Source organism: Gorilla gorilla, chromosome 3, assembly GCF_029281585.2.
Source record: "Gorilla gorilla gorilla isolate KB3781 chromosome 3, NHGRI_mGorGor1-v2.1_pri, whole genome shotgun sequence".
Taxonomy (NCBI): Eukaryota; Metazoa; Chordata; class Mammalia; order Primates; family Hominidae; genus Gorilla; species Gorilla gorilla.
The window spans coordinates 164,457,335-164,479,264 of NC_073227.2; the positions used below are offsets into that span (position 1 = coordinate 164,457,335).

Genomic DNA, 21,930 nt, shown 5'->3' on the forward strand with positions numbered 1-21,930 from the left:
TATGGTGAAAACCACAGGAATGTTTCAGAATAAAATAGAGAACTGAAATAATCATCTGGAAATCATCCCACTTTTAACTCAATATCTAAAAAACTTTCACCTCAAAACCCCATTTAATTTTCTATGTGGAAACTAGGTGCGAAGAATTCTAATTGTTAAAAATTAAAATTGATACACGAGAAATGCAGCTACTTTGTAAAAGTATGGGCAAATCTACATCACACGAAATAAACGTGTGAGCAGGATCTAAAATTAGTAAGATTTAAAGCCATTTATTCCTACATTCTGAATGAGATTTTATAGTCAAGCACTGGGGATGGATGTACAATATTTTATAAAATGCTGAGACCACACCCAGCTCTATCATGTGACATAGAGTTGTCAAGGTTCTCCTCTCTCTCCCATTGTCACTGCAGAGTGATGTTTGGCATCCCACTGGCTAGCGAGCTGGAAATGTGTACTCAGAGCAGCAGTGTATCTTCAGGCAGTTCATTGTAACTATAGACTTGATTCTAACTTGATTCTAAATTGCAGACTTAATCCTTACAAGTTCAGCATAAATGACCTCGAAACCCCAAAGGTAGAGAGTCCAACATAGTTCAACCCCTCTAAAGCCAAAGAAGCAAGAATGCCAACAACTCAGTTTACTATTCAAGGAGTTTCTTGGAACATCTACCAGCAAGAGACTTTGTTTGGTTGTTTCTTTGCTCATACTTTTTTACTTCTAAGGATTAAAAGCTAATCTTGGAATAAACTGCTGTCATACTTTGGACCTCAACCACATGTCTGCCTTGGCATATTTGTATGAAAAAGCCTATGTTTCAGCTGTTAGTCTGATGGACTTCCCTTTGTGGGTAACCTGACCTTTCTCTCTGGCTGCCCTTAACATTTTTTCCTTCATTGCAACTTTGGTGAATCTGACAATTATGTGTCTTGGAGTTGCCCTTCTCGAGGAGTATCTTTGTGGCGTTCTCTGTATTTCCTGAATTTGAATGTTGGCCTGTCTGGCTAGGTTGGGGAAGTTCTCCTGGATAATATCCTGCAGAGTGTTTTCCAACTTGGTTCCATTCTCCCCGTCACTTTCAGGTACACCAATCAGACGTAAATTTGGTCTTTTCACATAGTCCCATATTTCTCGGAGGCTTTGTTCATTTCTTTTTATTCCTTTTTCTCTAAACTTCTCTTCTTGCTTCATTTCGTTCATTTGATCTTCAATCACTGATACCCTTTCTTCCAGTTGATCAAATCAGCTAATGAAGCTTGTGCATTCGTCACATGGTTCTCGTGCTATGGTTTTCAGCTCCATCAGGTCCTTTAAGGACTTCTCTGCATTGGTTATTCTAGTTAGCCATTCGTCTTATCTTTTTTCAAGGTTTTTATCTTCTTTGTGATGGGTTTGAACTTCCTCCTTTAGCTTGGAGAAGTTTGACAGTCTGAAGCCTTCTTCTCTCAACTCTTCAAAGTCATTCTCCATCCAGCTTTGTTCCATTGCTGGTGAGGAGCAGCAATGCTCCTTTGTTCCTTTGGAGGAGGAGAGGCTCTCTGATTTTTAGAATTTTCAGTTTTTCTATTCTGTTTTTTCCCCATCTTTGTGGTTTTATCTACCTTTGGTCTTTGATGATGGTAACGTACAGATGGGGTTTTGGTGTGGATGTCCTTCCTGTTTGTTAGTTTTCCTTCTAACAGTTAGGATCCTAAGCTGCAGGTCTATTGGGGTTTGCTGGAGGTCCACTCCAGACCCTGATTGCCTGGGTATCACGAGCAGAGGCTGCAGAGCAGCGAATATTGGTGAACAGCAAATGTTGCTGTCTGATCGTTCCTCTGGAGGTTTCGTCTCAGAGGGGTACCCGGCCGTGTGAGGTGTCAGTCTGCCCCTACTGGGGGGTGCCTCCCAGATAGGCTATTCGTGGGTCAGGGACCCACTTGAGGAGGCAGTCTGTCCGTTCTCAGATCTCAAACTCCATGCTAGGAGAACCACTACTCTCTTCAAAGCTGTCAGACAGGGACATTTAAGTCTGCAGAGGTTTCTGCTGCCTTTTGTTCAGCTATGCCCTGCCCCCAGAGGTAGAGTCTACAGAGGCAGGCAGGCCTCCTTGAGCTTTGGTGGGCTCCACCCAGTTCAAGCTTCCTGGCCACTTTGTTTACCTACTCAAGCCTCAGCAATGGCAGTTGCCCCTCCTGCAGCCTCACTGCCATCTTGCAGTTCTATCTCAGACTGCTGTGCTAGCAATGAGTGAGGCTCCATGGGTGTGGGACCCTCCGAGTCATGCGCAGGATATAATCTCCTGGTGTGCCATTTGCTAAGACCATTGGAAAAGTGCAGTATTAGGGTGGGAGTGACCCGATTTTCCAGGTGCCCTCTGTCACAGCTTTGCTTGGCTAGGAAAGGGAATTCCCTGACCCCTTGCACTTCCTGGGTGAGGCGATGCCTCGCCCTGCTTCGGCTTAACGCTTGGTGTGCTGCACCCACTGTCCTGCACCCACTGTCCGACAAGCACAAGTGAGATGAACCCGGTACCTCAGTTGGAAATGCAGAAATCACCCATCTTCTGCAGAAACTCTACAAGCCAGAAGAGAGTGGGGGCCAATATTCAACATTCTTAAAGAAAAGAATTTTCAACCCAGAATTTCATATCCAGCCAAACTAAGCTTCATAAGTGGAGGAGAAATAAAATACTTTACAGACAAGCAACTGCTGAGAGATTTTGTCACCACCAGGCCTGCCCTACAAGAGCTCCTGAAGGAAGCACTAAACATGGAAAGGAACAACCGGTACCAGCCACTGCAAAAACATGCCAAAGTATAAAGACCATTGATGCTAGAAAGAAACTGCATCAACTAACAAGCAAAATAACTAGCTGACATCATAATGATAGGATCAAATTCACACATAACAATATTAACCTTAAATGTAAATGAGCTAAATGCTCCTATTAAAAGACACAGACTGGCAGATTGGATAAAGTGTCAAGACCCATCAGTGTGCTGTTTTCAGGAAACCCATCTCACGTGCAGAGACACACATAGACTCAAAATAAAGGGATGGAGGAAGATCTACCAAGCAAATGGAAAACAAAAAAAAGCAGGGGTTTCAATCCTAGTCTCTGATAAAACAGACTTTAAACCAACAAAGATCAAAAGAGACAAAGAAGGCCATTACATAATGGTAAAGGGATCAATTCAACAAGAAGAGCTACCTGTCCTAAATATATATTCACCCAATACAGGAGCACCCAGATTCATAAAGCAAGTCCTTAGAGACATACCAAGAGATTTAGACTCCCACACAATAATAATGGGAGACTTTAACACCCCACTGAACATTAGACAGATCAACGAGACAGAAAGTTAACAAGGATATCCAGGAATTGAATTCAGCTCTGCACCAAGTGGACCTAATAGACATCTACAGAACTCTCCACCCCAAATCAGCAGAATATACATTCTTCTCAGCACCACACCACACCTATTCCAAAATTGACCAAATAGTTGGAAGTAAAGCACTCCTCAGCAAATGTAAAAGAACAGAAATTATAACAAACTGTCTCTCAGACCACAGTGCAATCAAACTAGAACTCAGGATTAAGAAACTCACTCAAAACCGCTCAACTACATGGAAACTGAACAACCTGCTCCTGAATGATTACTGGGTACATAACGAAATGAAAGCAGAAATAAAGATGTTCTTTGAAACCAATGAGAACAAAGACACAACATACCAGAATCTCTGGGACACATTTAACGCAGTGTGTAGAGGAAAATTTTTAGCACTAAATGCCCACAAGAGAAAGCAGGAAAGATCTGAAATTGACACCCTAACATCACAATTAAAAGAACTAGGGAAGCAAGAGCAAACACATTCAAAAGCTAGCAGAAGGCAAGAAATAACTAAGATCAGAGCAGAACTGAAGGAGACAGAGACACAAAAAACTCTTCAAAAAATCAATGAATCCAGGAGCTGGTTTTTTGAAAAGATCAACAAAATTGATAGACTGCTAGAAAGACTAATAAAGAAAGAAAGAGAGAAGAATCAAACAGATGCAATAAAAAATGATAAAGGGGATATCACCACTGATCCCACAGAAATACAAACTACCATCAGAGAATACTATAAACACCTCTAAGCAAATAAACTAGAAAATCTAGAAGAAATGGATAAATTCCTCCACACGTACACCCTCCAAAGACTAAACCAGGAAGAAGTTGAATCTCTGAATAGACCAATAACAGGCTCTGAAATTGAGGCAATAATTAATAGCTTACCAACCAAAAAAAGTCCAGGACCAGATGGATTCACAGCCGAATTCTACCAGAGTTACAAGGAGGAGCTGGTACCATTCCTTCTGAAACTATTCCAATCAATAGAAAAAGAGTGAATCCTCCCTAACTCATTTTATGAGGCCAGCATTATCCGGATACCAAAGTCTGGCAGAGACACAACAAAGAAAGAGAATTTTAGACCAATATCCTCGATGAACTTTGATGCAAAAATCCTCAATAAAATACTGGCAAACTGAATCCAGCAGCACATCAAAAAGCTTATCCACCATGATCAATTGGGCTTCATCCCTGGGATGCAAGTCTGGTTCAACATATGCAAATCAATAAACGTGATCCAGCATATAAACAGAATCAAAGACAAAAACCACATGATTATCTCAATAGATGCAGAAAAGGCCTTTGACAAAATTCAACAACTCTTCATGCTAAAAACTCTCAGTAAATTAGGTATTGATAGGACGTATCTCAAAATCATAAGAGCTATTCATGACAAACCCACAGCCAATATCATACCGAATGGGCAAAAACTGGAAGCATTCCCTTTGAAAACTGGCACAAGACAGTGATGCCCTCTCTCACCACTCCTATTCAACATAGTGTTGGAAGTTCTGGCCAGGACAATCAGGCAGGAGAATGAAATAAAGGGTATTCAATTAGGAAAAGAGGAAGTCAAATTGTCCCTGTTTGCAGATGACATGATTGTATATTTAGAAAACCCCATTGTCTCAGCTCAAAATCTCCTTAAGCTGATAAGCAACTTCAGCAAAGTCTCAGGATACAAAATCAATGTGCAAAAATCACAAGCATTCTTATACACCAATAACAAACAAACAGACAGCCAAATCATGAGTGAACTCCCATTCACAATTGCTTCAAAGAGAATAAAATACCTAGGAATCCAACTTACAAGGGACGTGAAGGACCTCTTCAAGGAGAACTACAAACCACTGCTCAATGAAATAAAAGAGGACACAAACAAATGGAAGAACATTCCATGCTCATGAATAGGAAGAATCAATATCGTGAAAATGGCCATACTTCCCAAGGTAATTTATAGATTCATTGCCATCCCCATCAAGCTACCAATGACTTTCTTCACAGAATTGGAAAAAACTACTTTAAAGTTCATATGGAACCAAAAAAGAGCCCACATCGCCAAGTCAATCCTAAGCCAAAAGAACAAAGCTGGAGGCATCACGCTACCTGACTTCAAACTATACTACAAGGCTACAGTAACCAAAACAGCATGGTACTGGTACCAAAACAGAGATATAGACCAATGGAACAGAACAGAGCCCTCAGAAATAATACCACACATCTACAACTGTCTGATCTTTGACAAACCTGACAAAAACAAGAAATGAGGGAAGGATACCCTGTATAACAAATGGTGCTGGGAAAACTGGCTAGCCATATGTAGAAAGGTAAAAGTGGATCCCTTCCTTACACCTTATACAAAAATTAATTCAAGATGGATTAAAGACTTAAATGTTAAACCAAAAGCCATAAAAACCCTAGAAGAAAACCTAGGCAATACCATTCAGGACATAGGCATGGGCAAGGACTTCATGTCTGAAACACCAAAAGCAATGGCAACAGAAGCCAAAATGGACAAATGGGATCTAATTAAACTAAAGAGCTTCTGCACAGCAAAATAAACTACCATCAGGGTGAACAGGCAACCTACAGAATGGGAGAAAATTTTTGCAATCTACTTATCTGACAAAGGGCTAATATCCAGAATCTACAAAGAATTCAAACAAATTTACAAGAAAAAAACAACCCCATCAAAATTGGGCGAAGGACATGAACAGACACTTCTCAAAAGAAGACATTTATGCAGCCAACAGACATATGAAAAAATGCTCATCATCACTGGCCATCAGAGAAATGCAAATCAAAACCACAGTGAGATATGATCTCACAGCAGTTAGAATGGTGATCATTAAAAAGTCAGAAAACAACAGGTGCTGGAGAGGATGTGGAGAAATAGGAACACTTTTCCACTGTTGGTGGGACTGTAAACTAGTTCAACCATTGTGGAAGTCAGTGTGGTGATTCCTCAGGGATCTAGAACTAGAAATACCATATGACCAAGCCATCCCATTACTGGGTATATACCCAAAGGAATATAAATCATGCTGCTATAAAGACACATGCACACGTATGTTTACTGGGGCACTATTCATAATAGCAAAGACTTGGAACCAACCCAAATGTCCAACAATGATAGACTGGATTAAGAAAATGTGGCACTTACACACCATGGAATACTATGCAGCCATAAAAACTGATGAGTTCGTGTCCTTTGTAGAGACATCGATAAAGCTGGAAACCATCATTCTTAGCAAACTATTGCAAGGACAAAAAACCAAACACCACATGTTCTCACTCATAGATGGGAATTGAACAATGAGAACACTTGGACACAGGAAGGGGAACATCACACACTGGGGCCTGTTGTGGGGTGGAGGGATGGGAGAGGGATAGCATTAGGAGATATACCTAATGTAAATGACGAGTTAATGGGTGCAGCACATCAACATGGCACATGTATACATATGTAACAAACCTGCACATTGCGCACATGTACCCTAGAACTTAAAGTATAATAAAATATATATATATATATAAAGAAGAAAAAGCCTGTGTTTGAAGCAACTATGGAATATAGGAAAATGCCAGAATGTTTTAGAGATTCAAATATCCAGGTTAAATCAATATTTCTGGTGCTAAGAAAAGTATGCAAGTATGTACCACAGTCAGCCAAGATTAAACGTTCAAAACAACATTGAAAATGAAAGAGAAAAATGCCTTTTATTAGATAACCACTTAATTAAACTTCAATATAGTCATAAAATGAAATATATACTGTTTAAAAAGAATAAGGCAGCTTAGGTAAATCCATTTGTGCTAGTTTATTATATATATGATGAACTGTATTTCAAGTAATATATTAAGAACATATTTTAAGTAGGTGCAAGTAAGGTTTAGATGCAAGCATAAAAAGACTCTTATATGTGTAAAAAGGATGCACATATACATATTCTGCTCTGTGAATAATTTTCTTTTTTTAAGGAAACATAACAAATAATTTCTCTTTTGGAAAACTAATTAGGTGTCAATGCACAGTTTAATTGTTATTCTTTAACCATGTATATGCATTTATTTTACTTTCTAAAAATGTTGATAGCAGTCTTCTGGTCTCCACCAGAAATTATAAGTCATTTAAAATTTCTTGGACTATTTAAAAAATACCACTAAATTCAGGTATTTATTTGCAGGATTTTAGACTTAACACTTTCACTTGGAGGTACAATAACCAATGCTAAAAAGAAGCTTACGAGTGTGCCCATTAATTTTCAAAATACTGTTCCTTACCATTCTCTCATTTGTTGAATTCTCTTCTAAGACTGACTCAATCTTGGATGGTGTGAAAAAGTGTTGCCTTTTAGAAAAGGGCAATTTGTAGTAAAAAATTGCCTGCAGCAACAGTTGAACTCCAGGCCTGGCTGGACTGCTGGATAACTTATAAGATGATCAAAAGTAAATAGAAAATATTTTTCTCATCTTTATATAATCAGCGGTTTCAGCATGAAAGAAAAACAATAAAATTAAATCACACAAAGGGAAAATTATCTGGCATATCTCATATGGGAGAGTGGATGATGTCACTTTGCTCAGCACAGGATCTGCACATCCAGCCCTCTGCAGCAATTTCCTATATTTCACAGCTCTGAGCTAATTCTTCCCCAGATTGGCTTTACAGAACCTGGGAATGCTGTTGGTGAGCCTTGTCTGCTCCATTGCCTCTCATTGCCTCTGGAACTATCTTGCTTATAGCTTGTCCAGGGCAAACAATTCATTTTTGTTCACCATGTATACAGGAATAAAAGAACCAAACAAGAAGGACTCATGAGGAAACAAGTTAGCAACAAATCCAATTGCTGATTCCTTCCTGCCTGAGATAAATCACCCTGATTCTCTCGTTTGGATTTTTGAACCCATTACATTATTATAATGGGGACATTTCTGATGTATGTATAAGCTAGAATAATGTGGTTAGTCATATTAATCAATATTATTGAACGAAGTTGGTTGTGATGTATTCAAGCATTCTTTTTTTCTTAAATGGAAATTGCCGCCTTCTAATAATAATAAAATGGTCATTGTAAAGCATTTACACAAGAAAATGTAAAGAAAAGCAAAAGGAAATATTAATAAAAACAATTTATAATCCATCATTGCCATTATAAACCAATCTTAACATCTTGCTGTATAAATTTTAGACCATCCCCTATATATATATATATATATGTATATATGGAATAGGGAATAATGCATATATATATGGAATATATACGCATATCTATCTATATATATCACAATGTAATCTCCTTTACATCTTTACACACTGTTTTCCACTTGTTTTTCTTCATTTAACAGTACATTCTGAACCTTTTCCAATATAAACAAATATGGGTTTATTATTGTATCATCTTCTAAGGCCCATAGACTTGTTTTACAGACTTACCACACTTATGCATTCCCCTGTATTATAAGGAGCTATAGAAATATGTTGGGCATTTTGTCTCATCACTACATTTACATTGCTTCTTGAATTCTTTATCTGCTAATTTTTACCTCGTCTGTATTTTGTAACTGTCTTTGCCTTTAACACTTATACTTTTCTTACCACTGTTTTTATTTAAAATATAATTAGAGTTGTTTGAAAATAAGAGCAAACAGACTTCAAGCATTTTTGAATCAGGCGTGAAAATTTTGGGCCATGGATCTCATAATTTGACTACCCAGAGACATTTCTAACTTGCTTTTGAATTATCATATGTATTCTAAAGAGTTTAATGTTCTAAGTAAGTGTGATATTACTTTAACTGCATGGAGAGATTAATTGAACTCTTGGTTGGTTCTATCACTGTCACTGTCCTGATAAATATTTTTTAAATCTCTTATTAATTTATTTTCATAATTTGCTTGAAAAGGACAGCCACCTAAACAGAAAATAGGAATTCATATGGACCATGAGGCAAGTCAAATTCCATCAGGTCAAATTTAAATATCAAAATGCATAATATTAATCACATGAGCTTTAAACACCAAATCATTTGAGAGAAAATTGAACAATCTGTTTCTAGTCTTAATAGGATAGTTAAATATCTATAGTACATCACAAAATTAAAATAGTCTTTCTTGCACATAGCTAGCTATTCAGTATGGCTTATTAGAAGGAATTGACTTGGTTCCTCTAAATTGTTCTTTGTATAGATGATTTTTATTCCTTAAGCCCATTTTGTCATCTTAAAACTTGTGGTAAAGAGCAAATGAAATAACTCCTATAAAACACTTTATTGATATATTAAGTGCTATACAAGTTTAGAGTAATATTATTATATGGTAAGTGGAAGAGACCCATTTAGTGTTATATATAGTAGAGATGTGAAAAATTTCAATATAAATCTATGATTCCATGAGTATAATGACCTAGGGAAGGAAGATTAATAAACTTGACAGTATGCTTAATTGGCACAGTTCAGAGCTTTAGAAATCTGAACTGTATCCCCTATTCTGCCAGTGGCTTTCATAGTAACCTTGAATATAATGAAATTTATCATTAATGTTAAAAAGTAGACTGATCTCTTATGGTGAAATAGCCTTAGTCCGGATTACTCAAAAACTGCAGAAATTGATGAAACACATAAATCCACCACATTGTCAAAAATTTCCAGTTAAATTTCCAGTTAAACTCTATACACCAGTATGGTTAGGTCCATGACTATGTGAGAGGAAAGAAGAGAAGAGAAGAAAACTTGTATTTATTGGGAAATTGATATATGTTAAGCATCATATTACATTTTTGGTATATGTTAGTTCATTTAACTATAGCAGAACAAAAAGAAAAAGGCAAAATTGATAGAGACAACAAGATGTGGATAGGTAAGATATTCACTGTGCGTCAGCTCAGTAAGTAGCATCAAAGACTAAAACAGTGAATTGATTTACTTCCTCTCCTTCTTTTGTCTACTTGTTGGATGTCTCATAAATATAAAATCAGCTTATAAGTAGGCAGAGAAAAAGAGGTGAGAAACCAAGGGTTTAAGGCAGTATCCCAATAAAATAATTCACCAAAATAGTCTAAAAGTTGACCTCATATAAAGAGGAATAAGTTAATAAACTTCTTTTCAGCTAGAAGAAGAAAAATACAAAATTTGGTATCCTAGTGAGGCAAGAGAATAGGGTCTGGAGGCAGGGGACCTAAGGCTGTTTCACACCAACTTCCTAGAACTAAACTGAAAGGAAAATCCTAATTTTCCAGGCCTAAGTAACAAAAGAACCAGAGGCTACTCCCTTTGACCTTTTCTGCCCAGCAGACAGGAGATTGGCTGTCCACAACAAATCATAATGAGTGCGGTTGAGTCCTGGTTTGTAACTTTGTAACTTCACTCCTCCCACTGAATGGCTGCTGTCTGCAACCAATCAGACTGATTGCGGGCTACCACTTCTGTTACACGAGGTGAGCATGAAGTGGCCAATGAGAAACTTCTAGCGGGTATTGGGACCCAAGATGATTCTGTATCCGGGCCCTTGAGCCACTGCTTGGGTCCGCTCCCACACTGTGGAGTGTACTTTTCTTTTCAATAAATCCCTGCTTTTGTTCTTTTGTTGCATCATTCCTTATTTGCTGGGGGTTTTGTCCAATTCTTAGTTCAAAATGCAAAGAACCTGGACAACTTGTAGTCACTACCCTTTATCATTAACATTAGCTGATAATTGTAAAGATAGTGTTTATTGAGTGTTTACTATGTGTTGGGCACTCTTCTAAGTGCCTTATGTGTGTTGATTCCTTTTAATACTTGTGGTAGAGAACAATGGTTCAATGTTTCCCAAAAGACATCCACATCTTCATTCCTGGAATCTATGAATATATTGCATGGCCAAAGGGTCTTTTCAGATGTGATTAAATGAAGGCTTTTGAGACAGGGAGATTATGCTGGATTATCTGGGTAGGCCCAATGTATCACAAGGGTCCTTACAAGTGAAAGAGGGAGGCAGGGGAGAGAGGGAGGCAGGGGAGTGTCAGAGTGATGCAGCAGGAGAAAGATTCACCCACTTCCGGCTTTGAAGACGGAGGAATGGGCAGTCTATAGAAGCTGGAAAAGGCCAGGAAATGGATTCTACCCTAAAGTCGCACAAGAACATGCGGTCTTGAGGTTTTAAAAACTAGGCTGGAGAGAGGCGGATGATCATGGCAGACGGGATGCAGGATTAGATTGCAGCTCCGGACAGAGCGAGCAGGGGCTTGCATTGTGAATTTTAGCTCCAGATCTACTGCAAGAACAAACCAGCAATCCCAAGAGGACTCACAGACCCTCTGAAGGAAGCGGACTGTTCCTGCAGGACCTGGGAGAGTCCCCCCCCCAAACTGTGAGTGCCCCAACTATGGAAGTGGTAAAGGGAGACCCTCTTCTCCTAAACACACATCCCCCATTGGAGAAGCCGAAGGTCTGTTTGCAGAAGTTTCCAACTTTACCTGCAGCTGAGTCAATTAGGAGAGCTGAGCAAAATTCAGGGGTAGAAGAAGCAGCAGAAAGGCCCTGGGAGCTCGCTGGTTCCCCTAGCAGGCCATTCCTGCCTGGCATCACAGGGATCCAACGGGAGAGGAGCAGGGGGAGAACTACACAGGGACAAGGAAATCTCTAGGTGAACTTTGTAACAATTTGAACGGGGTGAGAAGCCTCCTGGCCAGAACCCGGGGAGGGAGCAAATCCAGTGAGCAGAACTCCACAGGCAGGGAAAGAACCAAGCCCCTTTCTTTCGCAGCTGGGAGGCAGATAGCCTGGGGCAGGTTTTCAAGCCTGTGTGGTTCTCTGCCTGGAAATGGTCTGGGGCTGTTGTGGGGGGCATGATGAAAGTGAGAACTGCCCTTCAGTTTGCGTGGGAGCTGGCTGAGGCCTGTGACTGCCGGCTTTCCCCCACTTCCCTGACAACCTGTATGACTAGAGGCAGCCATAATCTTCCTAGGTGCACAACTCCAGTGACCTGGGAACCTCACTCCCATTCCCCACAGCAGCTGCTGCAATACCCACCCAAGGAAAGTCTGAGCTTTGAAACACCTAGCCCCTCCCTCACATGATGGGCCTTCCCTACCTACCCTGGTAGTGGAAGACAAAGGGCATATAATCTTGGGGGTTCTAGGACCCTGCCCACTGCTGGTTCCTCCCCATACTACCACAGCTGATGCTCTCTGGAAAGTGTGACCTCCTAGCAGGAGGTCAACCAGCACAAAAACAGAGCATTAAACCACCAAAGCTAAGGACCCTCACGGAGTCCATTGCACCCCCCACCACTTCCATCGGAACAGGAGCTGCAATCCATGGCTGAGAGACCCATAGATGGTTCACATGACAGGACTCTGTGCAGAAAACCCCCAGTACCAGCCCAGAGCCTGGTAGACTTGCTGGATGGCTAGACCCAGAAGGGAGAACACAATCACTGTAGTTCGGCTCACAGAAGCCACATCCATAGTAAAAGGCAGAGAATACTACATCAAGGGAACACCCTGTGGGACAAAAGAATCTGAACAGCAGCCTTCAGCCCTAGACCTTCCTTCTGACAGAGCCTACCCAAATGAGAAGGAACCAGAAAACCAACCCTGGTAATATGACAAAACAAAGCTCTTCAACACCCCCCAAAAATCACACTAGTTCATCAGCAATGGGTCCAAACCAAGAAGAAATCCCTGATTTACCTGAAAACGAATTCAGGAGGTTAGTTATTAAGCTAATCAGGGAGGGACCAGAGGAAGGCGAAGCCCAATGCAAGGAAATCCAAAAAATGATACAAGAAGTAAAGGGAGAAATATTCAGGGAAATAGATAGCTTAGAGAAAAAACCATCAGAAATTCATGAAACTTTGTATACACTTTTAGAAATGTGAAATGCTCTGGAAAGTCTCAGCAACAGAATTGAACAAGTAGAAGAAAGAAATTTCGAGCTCAAAGACAACGTCTTCAAATTAACCCAATCCAACAAAGACAAAGAAAAAAGAATAAGAAAATATGAACAAAGCCTCCAAGAAGTCTGGGATTATGTTAAATGAACAAACCTAAGAATAATCGGTGTTTCTTAGGAAGAAGAGAAATCCAAAAATTTAAAAAACATTTTTGGGGGAATAATCAAGGAAAACTTCCCCAGCCTCGCTAGAGACATAGACATCCAAATACCAGAAGCACAAAGAACACCTGAGAAAATCATTGCAAAAAGATCTTCACCTAGGCACATTGTCATCAGGTTATCCAAAGATGAAGGAAATAATCTTAAGAGCTGTGAGACAGAAGCACCAGGTAACCTATAAAGAAAAACCTATCAGATTAACAGCAGATTTCTCAGCAGAAATCCTACAAGCTTGAAGGGATTGGGGGCCTATCTTCAGCCTCCTCAAACAAAGTAATTATCAGCCAAGAATTTTGTATCCAGCAAAAGTAAGCATCATATATGAAGGAAAGATACAGTCTTTTTCAGATGAACAAGTGCTGAGGGAATTTATCATTACCAAGCCACCACTACAGGAACTGCTAAAAGTACCTCTAAATCTTGAAACAAATCCTGGAAACACATCAAAACAGAACCTTTTTAAAGCATAAATCAGACAGGACCTATAAAACAAAAATACAAGTAAAAAAGCAAAAAACAAATAACCAAAAAAATCAAAGTACATAGGCAACAAAGTGCACGATGACTGCAGTAGTACCTCACATTTCAATACTTACATTGAATGTCAGTGATCTAAATGCTCCACTTAAGATACAGAACCAGCTTCATCCATGTCCAAACTAACACGAGAACAGAAAACCAAACACAGCATGTTCTCACTCATAAGTGGGAGTCGAACAATGAGAACACATGGACACAGCTGTGGGGGGCACATCACACAACAGGGCCTGTAGGGGGGTGGGGGCCTGGAGGAGGGATGGCATTAGGAGAAATACCTAATGTAGATGATGGGTTGATGGGTGCACCAAACCATGGCATGTGTATACCCATGTAACAAATCTGCATGTTCTGCACATGTACCCCAGAACTTAAATTATATATATATATATATATATATATGATACAGAACCGCAGAATGGATAAGAACTTACCAACCAACTATCTGCTGCGTTCAGGAGACTCAGCTAGCACATAAAGACTCACATAACTTAGAGTAAAGGGGTGGAAAAAGACATTTCATGCAAACGGACACCAAAAGCGAGCAGGGGTAGCTAATTCTTATATCAGACAAAACAAATTTTAAAGCAACAGCCATTAGAAGAGACAAAGAGAGACATTATATAATGGTAAAAGGCCTTGTCCAACAGGAAAATATCACAATCTTTAACATATATGCACCTAACACTGGAGCTCCCAAATTTATAAAGCAATTACTAATAGACCTAAGGAATGAGGTAGACAGAAACACAATAATAGTGAAGGACTTCAATACTCCACTGATGGCAATAGACAGGTCATGAAGACAGAAAGTCAACAAAGAAACAATGGATTTAAACTACACCTTGGAACAAATGGACTTAACAGATATATACAGAACACTGTTTCCAGCAATAGCAGAATACACATTCTATTCAACAGCACATGAAACTTTCTCCAAGATAGATCATATGATAGGCCATAAAATGAGCCTGAATAAATTTAAGGAAATTGAAATTATATCAAGCACTCTTTCAGACCATAGTAGAATAAAACTGGAAATCAACTCCCAAAGGAACCTTCAAAACCATGCAAATACATGGAAATTAAATAACCTGCTCCTGAATGAGCATTGGGTCAAAAACAAAATCAAGATGGAGATTAAAAAATTCTTCGAACCGAACGACAATAATGACACAACCTATCAAAACCTCTGGGACACAGCAAAGGTGGTGCTAAGAGAAAAGTTCATAGCCCTAAACACCTACATCAAAAAGACTGAAAGCACAGACAATCTAAGGTCACACCTTATGGAACCGGAGAAACAAGAACAAACCAAACCCAAACCCAAACCCAGCAAAAGAAAGGCAGTAACCAAGATCAGAGCAGAACTAAGTGAAATTGAAACAAACAAACAAAAAATACAAAAGTTAAATAAAACAAAAAAGCTGGTTCTTTGAAAAGATAAATAAAATTGATAGACCATTGGCAAGACTAACCAAGAAAAGTAGAGAGAAAATCCAAATAACCTCACTAAGAAACAAAACAGGAGATATTACAACTGACAACACTGAAATACAAAAGAGCATTCAAGGCTGCTACGAACACCTTTACTCACATAACTATAGAAAACCGAGAAGAGATGGATACATTTCTGGAAAAATACAAACCTCCTAGCTTAAATCAGGAAGAATTAGATGCCCTGAACAGACCAATAACAAGCAGTGAGATTGAAATGGTAATTAAAAAATTACCACCGACGACAATAACAAAAAATCCAGGACCAGATGGATTCACAACAGAATTCTACCAGACATTCAAAGAAGAATTGGTACCAATTATTTTGACACTATTCCACAAGATAGAGAAAAACGGAACTCTCCCTAATTCATTCTATGAAGCCAGCGTCACCCTAATACCAAAACCAGGAAAGGATATAACCAAAAATGAAAATTACAGACCAATATCCTTGATGGACATAGATGCTAAAATCATTAATCAAATACTAGCTAACCAAATCCAACAATATATCAAAAAGATAATCTACCATGATCAAGTGGGTTTCATATCAGGGATGCAGGGATGGTTGAACATCCACAAGTCAATACATGTGATACACCACATAAACAGAATTAAAACAAAAAATCACATGATCATTTCCATAGATGCAGAAAGAGCATTTGACAAAATCCAGCATCCCTTTATTATTAAAACTCTCAGCAAAATTGGCACGCAAGGGACATACCTTAATGTAATAAAAGCCATCTATGACAAACCCACAGCCAATATAATACTGAATGGGCAAAAGTTTAAATCATTCCCTTCGAGAACTGGAAGAAGACAAGGATGCCCACTCTCACCACTCCTCTTCAACATAGTACTGGAAGTCCTAGCCAGAGCAATCAGACAAGAGAAAGAAATAAAAGGCATCCAAATCGGTAAAGATGAAGTCAAACTGTCACTGTTTGCTGACGCTATGATCATTTACCTTGAAAACCCTAAGGACTCCTCCAGAAAGTGCCTAGAACTGATAAAATAATTCAATAGAGTTTACGGATACAAGAGTAAAGTACACAAATCAGTAGCTCTTCTATACACCAACAGCTACCAAGTGGAGAATCAAATCAAGAACTCAACCCCTTTTAAATTAGCTGCAAAAAATAAATAAATAAAATAAAATACTTAGGAATATACTTAACCAAGGAGTCAAAAGACCTCTACAAGGAAAAGCACAAAACACTACTGAAAGAAATCATAGACAACACAAACAAATGGAAACACATCCCATGCTCATGGATGGGTAGAATCAATATTGTGAAAATGACCATACTGCCAAAAGCAATCTACAAATTCAATGCAATTCCCATCAAAATACCACCATAATTATTCACAGAATTAGGAAAAACAATTCTAAAACTCATATAGAACCAAAAAAGAGCCTGTATAGCCAAAGCTAGACTAAGCAAAAAGAACAAACCTGGAGGCATCACATTACCTGATTTCAAACTGTGCTATAAGGCCATAGTCACTAATACAGCGTGGTACTGGTACAAAAATAGGCACATAGACCAATGGAACAGAACAGAGAACCCATAAATAAAGCCAACTACTTCCAGTCAACTGATCTTCGACAAGGCAAACAAAAAACATACAGTGGGGAAAGGACACCCTTTTCAACAAATGGTGCTGGGGTAATTTGCTAGCCACATGTAGGCAAATGAAACTGGATCCTCATCTCTCACCTTATACAAAAACCAACTCAAGATGGATTAAGGACTTAATCCTAAGACCTGAAACTATAAAAGTTCTAGAAGATAATATTGGAAAAACCCTTCTAGACATTGGCTTAGCCAAGGATTTCATGATCAAGATCCCAAAAGGAAATGCAATAAAAGCAAAGATAAATAGCCGGGACCTAATTAAATGAAAGAGCTTTTGCATGGCAAAAGGAACGGTCAGCAGAGAAAACAGACAACCCACAGAGTGGGAGAAAATCTTCACAATGTATATATCTGACAAAGGACTAATATCCAGAATTTACAACGAGCTCAAACAAATCAGTAAGAAAAAAACAAACAATCCCATCAAAAAGTGGGCTAAGGACATGAATAGACAATTCTCAAGATATACAAATGACCAACAAACATGAAAAAATGCCCAACATCACTAATAATCAGGGAAATGTAAATCAAGACCACAATGAGATACGACCTCACTCCTGCAAGAATGGCAATAATCAAAAAATAATAAAAAAAAGCAGTAGATTTTGGCGTGGATGTGTTTGTTAATCAGGGATCACTTCTACACTGCCGGTGGGAATGTAAACTAGTACAGCCACTACAGAAAATAGTGTGGAGATTCCTTAAAGAGCTAGAAGTAGAACTACAATTTGATCCAGCAATCCCACTACTAGATATTTACCCAGAGGAAAAGAAGTCATTATTTGAAAAAGATACTTGCACACGCGTGTTTACAGCAGCACAATTGCAAAATCGTGGAACCAACCCAAATGCCTGTCAATAAACGAGTGGATAAAGAAACTGTGATATATATATATGATGGAATACTATGCAACCATAAAAGGAATGAATTAACAGCATTTGCAGTGACCTGGATGAGATTGGAGACTATTATTCTAAATGAATTAACTCAGGAATGGAAAACCAAACATCATATATTCTCACTGATATGTGAGAGCTAAGATATGATGATGCAAAGGCATAAGAATGACACAATGGACTTTGGGGACTTGGGGGGAAGAGTGGGAGGGGGGCAAAAAATAGTATATACTGCTCGGGTGATGGGTACACGAACATCTCACCACCAAAGAACTTACTCATGTAACCAAATACCACCTGTACCACCAAAAACTTATGGAAAAATTAAAAAAAAACAAGAAAATGCAGCCTTGTCAAAACCTTGATTCTATTCCAGTAAAGACCATTTTGGATTTCTGAACTCCAGAACTGTAAGATGACAGATTTGCGTTGGTTCAAGCCACTAAGTTTGTGGTAATTTGTTACAGCAGCAATAGGAAACTAATAAAATCCTCATAATAATTCTAAGGAACACATGCCACCATTATCTTCAGCTCATAGATGAGCAAAGTAAAGCACAGGCAGTTTCTCAAAGATGCAAGACTACAAGAGTTGAGCTGGGATTTGGACACAGACAGCCTGGGTCCAGAGCCTATTAATTAGAAGCCTTCATGGTATCACTCTTGAGATTTTAGTAAAGTTGGAGCGCTAGGGTCATTTTTGCCAGTATTTCCATTCTTAAGGCCCATGAGCTAAGCTGCAGCATACACCTAATGTCCAGTTCTGGAGGCAGGGCAGGGTCTTCTTTTAACAGTTTGAATACTGGTATGGGAAACAACAACATCAACAACAACAACATCTACTTCAGCCCGATGGTGAAAGATCTATTTCTAGAAGGGTATGATACCTTCTGTTAGTGCTATGTGCTATTAGGAAAAAAAAATTATTGATAGATCAAATGGAAATTTTCAACATTCCATTTGGGAAATCTTTTTAAAGTGAGGGCATTTTGAAAGAAAAAAGATTAAGTCAGCCACTGTAAAGCAATGGATTCATAATATTTCAAAATAACAGATAAAAAATGTTTAAAGTGAGTCCTTTATCAGCTGTTCCAGGAATGCCCATCAACAGCAGACATGGATCTTAGCTCCATGCATGGTACATGGAAGGCAACTGAAAAATTCCCTCGCTGGGCATGGCAGCACATGCCTGTAGTACCAGCTACTTGAGAGGTGGATGTGGGAGGACCAACTTGAGGCCTAGAGTTCGAGGCTGCAGTGCACTATGATTGCACCTGTGAATAGCCACTGCATTCCAGCCTGGGCAACATAGAGGGACCCTGTTTCTAGAAAAAATCTTTAAAGAAATGATTTTTTAAAATTCCAGTTTGTCCCTGGATCTAAGGGAAAAAAATCCACTGGATAAATGAATGTGCAAATGTTTAATTAGTTTATGTGTATGTACTTTAAGATACAGCTATGAATGAATGTATCCTCAAATATTTTGGACTCTGTGTTTGATCATTCTTATCACTTTAATTCTCAAGGTGCTTCTTTGTCAGGTTAAGAAGTGCAGTCTTGGCCCTGTTCTCTAACTTTTGTCCACAGCTTCAGCTTCCCAAAGCAGAGTGAATGTATACTGCTCGGGTGATGGGTACATGAAAATCTCACAAATCACCACCAAAGAACTTACTCATGTAACCAAATACCACCTGTACCATCAAAAACTTATGGAAAAATTAAAAAAAAAAAGAAAATGCAGCCTTGTCAAAACCTTGATTCTATTCCAGTAAGGACCATTTTGGATTTCTGAACTCCAGAACTGTAAGATGACAGATTTGCGTTGGCAGTTAAGAGCCCTAGCTTTGGAATTGGCAAGACCTGGATTTGATTCCAGTTCACTTGCCTATTACTTGTATGACTTCAGGCAAGTTATTCAACCATGGTGTCTTCATTTTAAAATGGGCATCATAACATTTACTTTTTATTTTGTAGTGAGGATCAAAAGTCATAATGTCTTTAGGGACTGGCTAGCTCACAGAAAAAAGTTAAAACATGGTAGCTACATAAAATTCACCTTACAGTGTCATCACAAACTGATTTTTGTTTGTAACGTTGTCCACAAAGCATAGTGTCGGAGTCAGAGGTGCATCTTTTTAGAGTGATTCTTTTCAAAAACAGAAAGGAAAATATTCAATATAAAATATTTGTCTTACATTTATTTATGAACGTGTTTAAAGGTGTAAATTCATCTTTTTAGTAACTTATGGTTCTTGAGAACTTGGGAAAGGGAAGGAAGATTTTATTTTAAACTTTAAGGGAGAAAATGGATAGGAGGGATCAGTGGTTTCAACTGTAGTTAGTCTCATCAGAAGGGGAGAAAGTACCTAGTTAATGGGCACCTATCTTTAAATTAATTTTTTTTAAAAAGAACAAGAATCAGGTGAAAGCACCTACTTTTTATGAAGTGCTTTACATTTATGATCTTAGTCAATCCTCTTAGCAACTCTTTGATGTAGGTATGAAGACCACCACTTTATACATGGGAGAATGAATGAAGAGGACAAGGTCACTTACTCAAGGTCACACGGGACAAGTTGGGATTCAAACCCAGTCAGTATACCATATGGCCTCTCATATAGGACTACTTTACAATAAATTCAGTTCCTGACTGATTACACATGATTTAGGCAGAAAATTCAGGTTACTTACTGGGAATGAGTAATGATTTGTATTGAAAGAGGTTACTGACTGGCAAGCAGCACACAGAGATAATTTCTGCTATTATCCTGTAATACTGCAAAATGATTTTTCTTCTGACAACATAATCATTGAATCCCTAGGTGTGTAAAGAAAGTGGCTTCTGTTAACTAGATGCTGCCCATTATCCTACTTTGAAGTTAATAGTAGACAGACCAAGCTGCAGCATAAACAGGCAGTTTTTAAGTAAGCTTTCCTCTATGCCGGGAGAAATATATATATATTTACCCCATCCAGAAAGATTTCAAGTCTAAGATCAGGGAGCCAGAAGATTCAGTTCTGCAGATAAAAATCCCAACATAATCTGAAGATGTATTTTCTAATTTGTTTCAGAATGATAGAAACCACTAGCTAGATTCACAGAATCTCTTGAAGGTAAGATTCACTTGTCTATATGATGTCACACATGATCCAGATCAGATAAAATACTTCACATTTCACTCATCAAATTCCTCATTGCTTTTTCTTCCTAAAAGGTTATTTATCAAGAATCGTTTGGCACAGGACCATAAGTGAAACAAAAAGAATTAATTTGTTTGTATTATGACATTATTGATTGTGATTACTTGCTTACATGATGCCTATACTTGCCCAGAAATGATTTAATTTTTTGTCCAATTTTATGTTGATTTTAGTTAACCATGAATCCTTTTGAAGGGTTTATTATGACTTACCATTGTCTTCAACAGAAAAATAGAAGATGTCCTTTGATGCGTTGCTGCCCTCATTCAAGACATAGGATATCTTCATCTCATCAATGTCAGCTAAAAAAAAAGCAACCATCACACAAAGTCATATTGGCACAAATGAAAATGAGTATGTTAACAACTTCAAAGTTTTAATTAGGCATAGAAATACTCCAATTAATAAATTTTAAAATAGTGATTGAGTGAACATGAATCTTCTTCTTAAAGCTACAATGTCAAAAACAAAACTTTAGTTTGAAATTTTGTCTCAATGAGGTACCATCTCACCCCAGTCAGACTGGTGATTATTAAAAAGCCAAAAAATAACAGATGCTGGGTGAGATTGTAGAGAAAAAGGAACACTATACATTGTTGGTAGGAGTGTAAATTAGTTCCGCCATTGTGGAAAGCAGTGTGGAGATTCCTCAGAGAGCTAAAAGCAGAACTATCATTCAACCCA

At 38.5% G+C, this 21,930-nt stretch overlaps 1 protein-coding gene across 1 annotated transcript in view; it reads right to left on the reverse strand.

Moving 5' to 3' along the window:
* The window catches only part of FREM3 (FRAS1 related extracellular matrix 3), a 123,120-nt gene that overhangs the window by 94,096 nt on the left and 7,094 nt on the right, over positions 1 to 21,930 (reverse strand). The window contains exon 2 of the mRNA XM_004040430.5: positions 21,459 to 21,548. Coding sequence (XP_004040478.5) covers positions 21,459 to 21,548 — 90 coding nt within the window. The remainder of the gene's footprint in view (positions 1 to 21,458; positions 21,549 to 21,930) is intronic.